General features: G+C 30.5%; 2 protein-coding genes and 1 pseudogene across 3 annotated transcripts; all 3 read left to right on the top strand.

The window, feature by feature from the left end:
* The first annotated feature begins 3,009 nt into the window (after positions 1 to 3,009).
* On the top strand, positions 3,010 to 6,327 carry LOC108836066 (putative F-box/FBD/LRR-repeat protein At5g56810; annotated as a pseudogene).
* An 828-nt stretch (positions 6,328 to 7,155) lies between these two features.
* Positions 7,156 to 8,524, top strand: LOC130510100 (uncharacterized). Its single transcript, XM_057006447.1, has 2 exons — positions 7,156 to 7,206; positions 7,642 to 8,524. Exon 2 carries the CDS (start codon positions 7,658 to 7,660, stop codon positions 8,522 to 8,524), a length of 867 nt encoding a protein of 288 aa, XP_056862427.1. The 5' UTR covers positions 7,156 to 7,206; positions 7,642 to 7,657.
* Positions 8,525 to 9,023: 499 nt separating this feature from the next.
* Positions 9,024 to 10,227, top strand: LOC130509107 (uncharacterized). Of its 2 annotated transcripts, none has more exons than XM_057004735.1 (2): positions 9,024 to 9,180; positions 9,414 to 10,225. In XM_057004735.1, exon 2 carries the CDS (start codon positions 9,425 to 9,427, stop codon positions 10,118 to 10,120), a length of 696 nt encoding a protein of 231 aa, XP_056860715.1. In that variant the 5' UTR covers positions 9,024 to 9,180; positions 9,414 to 9,424; the 3' UTR covers positions 10,121 to 10,225. The 2 variants fall into 2 exon arrangements, with proteins under 2 accessions (XP_056860715.1, XP_056860716.1); XM_057004736.1 differs by having other exon boundaries at positions 9,025 to 9,180; positions 9,408 to 10,227.
* The last annotated feature ends 1,896 nt before the right edge of the window (positions 10,228 to 12,123 follow it).

The raw sequence follows: 12,123 nt of genomic DNA on the forward strand, positions 1-12,123 counted from the left end.
ACGTTTTTTTCAGAATCATTGGTTTCCTAAGAGATACATTGAGGATCTATCAAGCTCTGTTGCTGAATGCTTGAGCTTCCATCTGGAAACTCTTGAATGGATAGGCTATGCAGGAACAGTGGAAGATAATGAAGTGGCCGCTTATATTCTGAAAACGCTCATTGTTGAAGACTGCTACGATCTCTCTACATTCAACGGACACGGAGAAGCGTATGCTGATAGAAAAGGAGTTGAGATCTCTGACTAAAGCTTCTGCCTTATGTCAGCTTGTAATCAAATATTAGAAATTTTTCCAAGAAAGTCATTTTGGATTTGAATCTTATTAGATGAGATAGTAACCTTTAACCTAAACAGCAACAACACAAAAACCTTTAAGATGAATGTCATACTTCTCTTGTTAATTAGTGAATTATTAGCTAGCATTTTAGATTATAATATAAGGCTTGCAACAGAGGTGTTTATGAATCCTAAATCTTATGAGCTCCTTATCATTACTTTATATCATGCTTCCAAGCTCCTAACTTCATCTCAAGCTACTTTTTTCACAACAAACAGAGGTGAATCTAATTTTGAGTTATATATAGTTATGGTAACTAACACATACTATAACACATCATAATTAGAAAATATTTTAGTTTTAAATAAAATAATCATTCAAAATGTCATATGTATTGCGTTGATTATAATATTTTGTTTACGCATGCAATAACATATGTTCATATACAAAATGTATTTATGTGTTTATTGTTCTATATCCAAATTAAATTTTTAATAAATATAGCTATATAATAAATAAAAGAGAACAATTGATTTATTTGATGTGTTTCAAATTTTATAGTTTTATTTTTAACAATTCATTTTTTTAGAATATTTTTAACAATTCAACATTGAAATGACTAATACATTTTAACAAGTTTTGCATATAATTCTTTTATTTTTTTTTATAATCGTATAATGAGTTAATATGTTTGTTAAAAACCATATAATATTTGATTAAAATATTTAACGTTTGATGAAATAATCTATAAAAATCTATAACTTAAATCAACTGTAAACCGTTCCAGTATATTATCAAATAATAACTAATTTTATTTATTTTTATTAATTAAATAAATATTGATCTAGTCTTAATATCTGAGTTATAGAAACTCTGCTTTGTAAATAAAAATGAGTTATTACTGATTTAATATTTAATTTAATATATTTTAAAAATACAATTTTAACATCCAGAATGTTTTGTTTTTGGGTACTTTAATCTAATTTTATAATTTAATAATTATAATAAATTAATATATAAGATATTATAAGTTTTATTTTAGGTATATATGTAAAATTTAAATTAATATTAATGTATAATAATTATTTATTATATTTCAAAATTATTCAATTATTTAAACGTTTATAAATTCTTAGGATTGCTAACACCAAAATTATATTTATATTTGAAACAAAAAATAAAATACTTAGATTTTATTAGATTGTAATCTTTAAAAAAATAGTGTAAATATATTTTAGATATTGTTTTTTAGTATTTTATTTTTCTTACCAATTTCAAATGATGAAAACGCATTACTGAATTGTTAGGAAATATTTTTAAATACATGAAATTTGTCGTAATATCTCACAAAAGATAAGATTATGATGATGATTGGTTTGATTGTGACTATAAAAATATTACAGTAGATCTTTTTTGCTGAGATTTTTTTCTAGTTAGATTTGTTGTATCTGTAAGTTATAGGATGTACTCGTTTTAAACAAAACTAGATTCTAACCCGCCCGACTGGCGGGTGTTATTTTTTCAACAATATACCATTTATAATTTCTTCTGTTTTTGATATGTTCGTAAAACTATTTATACGTGTTTCTATATGTTAGAATGTGTTCATTTTGTATCCTTGTTTGATATATAATAGATAGCGACATCCTTTTTTAAACGGATCTTCTATTTTATTAAATTTATTAATACAATTTATTAACTTGTATGATTATCTAAATGACCACAATAAAAATATATCTAAAATACAAAATTATATTAGTTTTTGGATTTTCATTTTAATCACATTATATTGGGTTATCTTGTTGACATTCTTTTATAAATGTTATTTTATCGATTTTTTTTTTACAAAACATAGAAATATAGAAAACATTATTAATGAAATTACCACTAATAGAGAATTATATATATGTATATAGCATAATGTAGTATATCTTATAAGAAAGATATAAAATTTGTTAACAATTGGCCCATTTAAAAGAGAAACAAAATTAAAATTTTAATACTTTAATTAGTTGTTAGGGAAAGAAAATAATAAATTAATAACAATTATTGTTATGATATTATTATGCAAATATAAAAATATCAGTTGTGATTTCTAGGAAATGGTCCAATGTGACTTTTAAATGGTAGATAAAATCTGTACTTCTCTTTTAATAGAGAAGATATGTACAATATTTGATGTATTTATAAAATAATTATTTTATCAATTAAAAATAATTTATAATGATATTTTTAATAAATTATCAAAGTATACTGTTATTTAGAATGTATATGTAAATAATATTGATGTTGTTTTAATAATTTAAGACGTCAAAAATTAAATTAAAATATTTTAAAATTTATATGATTATCTAATTTATTTGACATTATAGATAGTTTTAAATTTTACAGATTCTATAATCTATAAAAAAGAATGTAAGTTTTTTTATCTAAAATACATTTATTTGCTATAGCTTTAAAAGTAAAACTAAAATATGATTGGTAAAAGTTAATAGAAATTTGATGTAGACTTTAAATTTTAAAAACAAAGTTACAACATGATTTAATATAAATCATTTTTACTGATATAAATCATACCAATGACGGAAATAGTAAAATGCATAATCAATAAATATGTTTACAAAAAGGTATGAAATCAACTTATGTTTAAATTGGAAAATATCAATGTTATAATGAAATAAAATATTTTTATTTAAACATATGCGGTAAGGAGAAGAAACCTTAACAAAATAGAGTTTCATAACTCTCCTATCCTCTACGCTCAGAAAACAAGGCTACTCCCTTCATATCTCAAACGACTGCGCGATGAAAGCTGCGAGATTGGGAACCGAAGAGCTGACATGTTCTGATACGATCAGTCACCTACCTGATGACTTGCTCTTTCGAATCCTCTCATTGGTTCCGATGAGAACTGCAATGTCCACAAGCTTATTGTCTAAACGATGGAACTATGTGCGGAAGCCGGAAGATGATGCCAACGCTCGTGTATGACGAAACTTGTCCCTACAATGGTTCCCTTGGATTTGACAGATTTTGTGTCATGTCCTTGCCATTACACGAAGCTCTCAAAACCCTAAATATAAACTTAAGAAGTACTCTGATTTCATAGATACTTTGTTATTCCCAAACATCCGTTCCACTCTCCTAGAGATCACAATCGATTTGAATTATTTCAGTCCCATCAGATTCCCAAGTAACCTCAACGTATTCAAAACACTCCTTGTCTTGAAACTCCAAGGCTGGATTGCTCTCGACGTTGTTGATTCTCATGTTTGTTTCCCTTCCCTGAAAAGCTTACACCTCACACGTGTGAAGTTCGACGACAATGAATCTTTAATTAGAATTTTATCGGCTTGTCCTGTTCTTGAAGATCTCTACCTCCAAAGACTTTGCAGTTGTGGATGTTTTGTGTTCACCATATCAGTCCCTTCTCTAGAGAGATTATCCATTACCAACGAATCTGCCCATCATTGTTCCGATGCCCCAAGATTCGAGATACACACTCCTTCTTTGAAGTACTTAAATATCATTGATCGTGCATGTTTTTTTACTTTCGTTGATGGTATGCCTAAATTGGTGGAGGCAAATATTTCCGTGAAAACAGGGAAGCTCATGAAAGTTAACTCACTTGAGCGTCTTTCCTTAAGTTTATACTCTTCATTGCCTTCAATGGTATAAAACGCTTAAAACTTTCTTTCTAGGTTTTTTTTTGTTTTCTTTGAACATAACAAATGATTTTTTTTTTCTCGCGTGCATGCAGGCTTCACATTTTAAGGATACATCTATCTCCAATCCGATTCTTCAACTGGAACTACCTAGTTACAACACAAATCGGTTGAGTCTGCTTATGCATTTGCTACGACCTCTCAAGCTCAACAAGGTAATATCACATTAGATTTTTGTTCGCTCCAAAACCAAATTGGTCTAGTAATATTGTTTCACGAGGGTTAAGTTGAATGCTTTTATATTTTTTTCAGAAATATGGCTTTACAACGGGAGATTTCGAGGATCAACCGAGCTCTCTTCATGAATGCTTGAGCTTCCATCTTGAAACTCTTGAATGGAAAGGCTATGCAGGAACACTGGAAGAGAATGAAGTCGTCACTTACATTCTTAAAAACGCTCATTGTTTGAAGACTGCTACGATCTCTCTACGTTCAAACGACACGGAGAAGCTTTTGCTGATAGAAAAGGAGTTGAGATCTCTGACTAAAGCTTCAGGCGCCTTATGCCAGCTTGTAATCAAATATTTAATATCTTAAGAAAGAGATTTTGGATTTCAAATCTTATTAGATGAGATAGTAAAGCCTTTTTATGCAACGACAACAACACAAAAAAAAACCTTTAAGATGAATGTCATGCTTCTATTGGTTAGTGAATTATTAGCATATTATAGATTATATTAAGGTTTGAAACAGTAGAGTTTATGAATCCTGAGAAAGTATCAAAAAGCTATTATAGCTTGCGAGCTCCTTATCATTACCCTAAACATCTTAATTATGCTTCATCTCAAACTACTTTTTCACAACAAATATCGGTGAATCTAATTCTGAGTTTTCTCCTAACCTACAAAAGTCTAAAAAACTCAACCAGGTGAATCAAAATGTCACGGTTTTATAGTAGCTTAAAACTGCTCTCAGCTTCGATGCTTTTATGTTTCCTCAGAAACCTGTGGTTATGTTCCTGAATGCTTGACCTTCCATCTTGCAACTCTTCAGTGGATAGGCTACCAAAGTAACACCAGAAGAGAGAGAAATTTCCTTTTACATTTTGGAAGATACTACTCATCGTCTAAACAGCTAAGATCGCTTCATGTTTCTTCGTCTGCCGTCATGTTATATTAGCTTGTAATGAAACTCCATAACTTTTCTTACTCCAGAAAGAAAAAGTAAACTCAGGAAATTATAATAAAGAAAAAGTAGAAGATGTGGTGGATTTTATCAAAAGAAACAGAGAGAAGATGAATTTTCATCAAGAAGCAAGTCAAAGAGTGAGGAGATCATCACCCAGCGTTATTTCATAAAATATTAACCACACATGGTTGTTTAATAGTAGGAGGAATTTGGGAAGCCAAGTGATCCGCGGTCGAAGTAACTCCACAATATTAAACATGTGTGATCATGCGGATATGAGATTATATTTTGGACCATATTTGAATGTTATTGCTCTAATTCCATAGACACTCTCTTATTCCCAAACATCCGTTCCACTCTTCTAGAGATCATAATCACTTTTGAGTTATTGTCAGCTTGTTTACTCTCCCATCAGATTCTCAAATAGCCTCAACGTCTTCAAAACACTCCTTGTCTTGGAACTCCACGGACACATTGTTCTGGACGTTGTAGATTCTCCTGTTTGTTTCCCTTCCTTAAAAAGTTTGCACCTCACACGTGTGGATTTCGAGTACAAAGAAAAAAGTTTGCAGTCTTGGCCGTTATTTTTTCACCATACGTCCATACCAGTCCTTTCTCTACAGAGATTATCCATTACTACAGAACGTCGCACTTGCCCAAGGTTCGAGATAAGCACTCCTTCTCGATCTTGATTAATGATGATGGTTATTTTAATTTTGTTGAGGATATGCCTAAACTGGTGGAGGCAAATATTTGCGTGTATAAGTCAGAAACATTGGAGCTCATGAAAGTTTTTTATTTTTCTTTTTTTGAAACTTTCTTTCCACGCTACCTATGTTTTGTTTCTTTGAACATAACAAATGATTTTGTGTCTCGCGTGCAGGGTTCACATCTTAAGGGTACATTAATCTGCAAACAGATTCTTCATCTGGAACTACATACTTAACGGCACAATTAAGTTTAGTCTGCTTATGCCTTTGCTTGAAGATTCTCCTAACCTACGATCTCTCAAGCTCATCCAGGTAAAATCACAGTTTCTCCTCCTAGGCTTTGAATAGGATCTGTGGGCGGGTCGGACAAAACCACCTTTTTGTTGACCATCATATATATATTGATGTTTTTCAGGAACCTTGGTTTCTTAAGAGAGAGATTGAGGAACAACAGAGCTCTGTTGCTGAATGCTTGAGAAACTCTTGAATGGATAGGCTATGCAGGAACATTGGAAGCAAAAGAAGTAGCTACTTACATCTGAAAAACGCTCATTTTTAAAATACTGCTATGATAACTCTATATTCAACGGACACGGACACGGAGAGCGTATGCTGATAGAAAAGGAGTTGAGATCTCTGACTAAAGCTTCATGTCAGCTTGTAATCTTGTTAGTGGATTATTAGCGTTTAGATTATATTATAAGGTTTGAAACAGAGGAGTTTATGAATCCTAAGAAAATATCAAAAAGCTATTATAGCTTGTTAGCTCCTTGTAATTGCTCAAACAGATGAGTGGCGATTTCAGCTGTTGGCATTTTCTCTGTCCGGTGATCACCTCTTTAATCAAACTCCAAGAAGACAAAGCCCTGCCCAAACCCGTTCCACCTGTTGAGTCCGTCCAAGAGGCATCAACTTGGCATCTCCAGCTGTTCTTCAAAAAATGAAAAAAAATTACTAACAGCAAAACCTAATAATCCGATTATAATTTAAAAAAAATCTTCTGAATTTGTTCTCAAAAAAAAAATCTTCTGAATAATATAAAGATCAAAACAAATCTTAACTAATTAGCGTGATTCTTTTTTTTTAAAGGTGCTTTGTATTTTTACTTCCGTTTCCTTCTCAAAGATCTCGGATTTTTTACCAAAATTAGGGTTATAACTAGAATTATTAGGGTTATAAATAGAAAATATTAGGGTTATATGCCCAGCTGTTTGGGGGTGTGCTCGTATACTTGATACGATCAGGTACAATGTCGATTTCCTACGAATACTACAAGATCCCTCTTTTGGAATAATTTATTTATCTTTTCAGAAACCATGATTCGGTTTCAGATTTGAAGTTTCTACAACACACTGTTTTTTTCATGGTGTGTGCTTTATATGAATTTGCTGGTTTTTTCTTTGACCAAGTTTAGCATCTTCTAGTTCTTACTGAATCTGACAATTCCATATGCGTAAGCTGGGAAGAAGCAACAGTCCAAAAGATCTTATATTTTTCTTATAACTTGTGGCGATAATTTCCATAATATTTTTGTATATGCTTTACAATGTTATGTCTATGCAACTCTATTGACGTGCACATGTCTTGCAAACTTGCTCTGGTTTGAAAACATGACAGTAGTATGTATATATGATTTAAGTATCTCATATGTTAGTGTTTGTGCTTATAATTTCTTCTTCCATGATTTTTTAGTTATTATTGAGATATTGATCCATAGTCCAGCTAATAGTTAGGTGTTTTTTGGTGTAGACATTTATCTTTGCCCACAATACCTTTTTGACTTATTGGAATAAAATTTAAGTTTTGATTCAGGGCTTATGACGATGGTTGTTCCTGTGTTTGATGGGACTCATTATGAGTGTTGGAGCGTAAAAATGAAAACCTTTTTGAAGGCTATCGATCTATGGGATGTCGTGGAGATAGGAATATTTCAACAAGAAGAAATTTCATCGGCATATCAAAAATTTGAAGAAGGTTATTCATCATCATCATCATCATCATCCACTGCTTCAGCCTCGTGGAAACAATGGATGGAAATGAAAGACACAACAGCGCTTCATATGATCCAAAACGCATTAACCTTTGAGATTTTTCCGTGGATAGCGTCTGCTACGTCATCAAAGGAGGCATGGGAGATTTTGTCAGCGAAATCACTAGGCGGTCCTATGTATCAAGCTAGAAAACTTCTTGATCTCAAGAAAGAGTATGATGATATGAAAATGAGCGACACGGAAACAGTTCATGAATTCACTGGGAAGCTAATGGAACTTGTGTTTCGTATGAGGTCTTGTGGATGGGAGGTCGAAGATAAAGAAGTGGTGAAAAAGATTCTTTCCTCTTTGCCTTTAAGATTTAATGAAGCGTTGGTCGAAGAAGCGGAAACGCTTTCTATTTGCGATCTTATTGATTTCTTGCTGGTGCATGAATACAATTCGGCTCAAGAATCTGTAGAAGAATCGGTCACTGGTGTGGAAATTGGTCACGGTGACGAACGTGAAACGTCAAACTCTTCGGAAAATGTCACTCAAAGCAAACGGAGCATCAGAAAGGTTAAAGTCTCCCAAGTGCCATTGACGGAAAGACTGAGAAAAGAGGAGTGGGAAGTAAAAGTTTTTCTTGTGATTTCGTTTTTCGTTTTGATCTTATCTTGTTTTATGACCGAAAGTTTTCAATTAAGTGCATGATGAGAAAGAGAAAAATAATACAAGCTTTCATGAGTCAAGTTCTTAGTAAGTTTGGGTTGTAGCAAATTTGCATCATGTTAGAGAAGAGTTGAGGGTTTGTCTCCCTGAGAGACATTCCGGTGAGTAGTACTGTGATGTGATTGATCGCTGTCCAGAGTAAGTAGAGCGTTTGTTTGCCACTTGATGGGAAGAAAGCATTCGTTTGTTTTGGTGTTTGACTTTAGTGCTTTGTTTGGTCTAAATTCTAATTACATTTGATAAATGAATACATTACATGATTTTTTTTTTCTTATATTTTCTTAAGAATCTGAGATATTGTTTGATATTTAAATTTTGTTTTTATTTTCTTGATTAGTATATTGTTAATTGATCGGATGTTTAACGAAACAAATTTCAATAAAAAGAAAAAACAAAATACTAATGTAGTTTAAAAAAAAAATTATTATTTTAGTAGTGGTGCGTTAGGTGGATTTCCATTCATAGACTCGTGGCACGTGTCTTTGATGTGTCTGTGTATAATTGAGTTGAGAAACAAAGACTTCACTCTTTTTCTTCCTCTTAGAACAGTAAAGAGCAGAGAGTAACAAGTATAGATTTCTCACCGACACAAATTTGAGATCGTATCTACACTACGAGTTCTTAGTGGCAAAGCCAAGGTAATTTCAGCTTATAGACCCCGCAGGTTCTTTAAGTTCTGGAATCTTGGCATTCTTGAATTTTGTTCAGGTTTGTTAGGTAAGAGAAAAAGAAAAAGAAAAAGAAGTTTTTTGAGCTCAATGTTTTCTAACCATGTTTAGGATAATTAGAAAACTATAGATCATGTGTGTAGTTTTGTTGATTTGTAGTTGCTTATGACGTTTTTATCTTCATCTTTGACAACAAGAAATAGTCATAGTAGCCATGGAGGCTCAAACGCAGATGCAACAGCTTGTTCCGGTGTTCAATGGAGGCGAATATGAGCTTTGGAGTATCAAAATGAAGACCTTACTGATGTCTCGTGACCTATGGGATGTTATAGAGGATGAAACCTCGGATCAGCCTATGGAAGAAGAATTGGCTAAGTCACAGAGAGATCTAAGAATCAAGGATATGTCGGCTCTTTATATGCTTCAGATGTCGGTAACTGACACGATCTTTCTTCGGATAGCAAGAGCTACCTCGTCGAAGCAAGCATGGGAACTTTTGAAGGCGGAGTTTGGAGAAACAGAGAGGATTCGGAGTATGAAGAAACAGAATGTTGGCATGATGTATGAGAATTTGATAATGGGAGAAGAAGAAAGTGTTGACGAGTTTGCTTGGAGAGTGATGAATCTTGCTAACCGGTTAAGGTTCTATGGAAGAAACATTCCTGATGATGATGTCATCTTTAGGATTCTTATGAAGTTGCCCGCCAGTTATCATGAGTCTGTATCATACATTCGAACTTTAAAAGACGTTACAATCACTGAGGTTGTTGAGATGTTGCGAGGTGATGAATGGAGGCAAACGCTTATGGATGAAGAAGCTTCCGGGAGCCAAAAATGGTGTGAGTTTTGCAGGAAGAAGAGTCATGACACCTCGGAATGCTATTCAAAGAACAAGAAAGTAAGACGGTAGAGAGAATCCTTGGTCATTTGCATAATCTTATTATAAGATTCTTATATATTAAAAGAGAAGTCACCATTTTACTTATGTGTGTTTTTTTTTAATTTGGATTAATTTTATAAAATTTATTAAATTTTGCATATGTTATGATATCTTTTCATATCTTATTTTTATTAGAAATGTAAATAAATATTTGAAAGAAGATTCTAACAAAATCTTTTTAAAGTCACTTAAAATCTTCTTAGAATATATTTCGAAAATTAGTTATTTGAAATTTTAATTATCATCAAATAAAATTAAAATTCTAATTCATTTTAATCTATAAACAAAAATTTAAAATTCTGTAAAATACTTTTATCAGTATCCAAAATTTTGTTTTCTCTATTATGTAGGTCCAACTTAATTTAATTTTCACATATATTTTAAATTTATAAATAAAAAGTAAATTAGGAAATACTAATTTTAATCACACAGGCATTATTATAAAATTAGATAATATATAACGTCTAATTTTATTAACTTACTGATAAATTTTATTATATAATCTACAACATTTTAATACTTAAGAATATTATTATGCTTCAATATATGTTTAGTTATTGTTTAAAATGAAAATAAATGTTTTATCATACTTTATTTATTTTATAATCATAATTTATTAAATTAACATATTTATTATATTGAACTAAATATGATAAAACTAAATTAAAATGATATATTAATATATTTTATTTTCATAAATAGAAATATTTATGTTAAAATAATATAATATGTTGTCAAATAGATTAACATACTATATAATACATGTATACAAATTAACATATCTTAAATCTATATATATACAACCATATATTATCTAAAATTAATAAGCATAAATAAATAAATATTTGGTTGACAAAACAAAATAATAATAAAATATTTAAATATATGATTAATATTAAAAATAGATCCATAACAATGTAAACAAATATATATATATATATATATATATATATATATATATATATATATATATATATAATTAAAATTTCACTGAGCGGGTCAAAATCTAAGTTTAGTTTAAGAAGCATGTAAAAGTTGTTAATCCAGCGACCAAAGAGTGTGATGTGTGTTGTTATTGTGGACGAAACGCCCTCGTAATTCATTTGTTATATTGTCTTGGAAGGCAACATTTTATGTTAAAGAAAAATAATGATTAATTTTAAATTAGAAAAACACCAATTTCACTAAAAACAAATTTCACTAGCCTAGAATGAAGTAACCTTTCTAGATCTTGACCCGTGCGACCGCACGACCGCACGGGTATTAATTTTCTATTTTAGTTTTTATTTATTTATACTAAATGATGTATTTGTAATACTTGATCGTTTTACACTGACTATGTTAGGGATGTGTATTTGAATACCCACTGATTCGGTTAAAATTTATTTGGATTTGAGATTCCCGAGTTTAAAGATTTCAACAACATTCAAATACCTATAAATTTTGGTTTCGGTTTGATTCGGGTATTTGCGGATTCGTTTCGGATACGGATGACCCGTTTGAATTATTTTAAAATTTATATATAATTTAAATTTCTCAAAACATATAAATTTGAGTAATGTAAGCCAAAATATTTAAACTAAAAATTAAAAAACAGGTTGAACTTCAATATTTGGATGGAGAATAAATATATATTTTAAATATTTTGGTATTTGATTATTATTTATCTACTTTATATGTTTACTTTTGACTGTTTTTTATAATTTTAAATAGTTTAGACAATTTTAAGTTGACAAAAAAGACAACTTTATAATATCATTAATTGTTGAAGAATAAAAAACAAAATACATTAATTTAACTAAAAAGACAAACATTAAAATAGAAAAGAAAAAAAACACATTAATCTAACTGAAAAAGACAAGCATTAAAATAGGAAAGAAAAAGAAACACATTAATATAACTAAAAAAGACAAGCATTAAAATAGAAAATTCAATTTAATTCTCAGTAGCATGCAATTGTAAATAACACTGAA

This window comes from Raphanus sativus, chromosome 3 (genome assembly GCF_000801105.2).
Source record: "Raphanus sativus cultivar WK10039 chromosome 3, ASM80110v3, whole genome shotgun sequence".
NCBI lineage: Eukaryota > Viridiplantae > Streptophyta > Magnoliopsida > Brassicales > Brassicaceae > Raphanus > Raphanus sativus.

Excerpts from the sequence above, each read along its gene's own strand:
- LOC130510100 (XM_057006447.1), top strand. The coding sequence starts at position 7,658 with ATGACGATGGTTGTTCCTGTGTTTGATGGGACTCATTATGAGTGTTGG.
- LOC130509107 (XM_057004735.1), top strand. The coding sequence starts at position 9,425 with ATGGAGGCTCAAACGCAGATGCAACAGCTTGTTCCGGTGTTCAATGGA.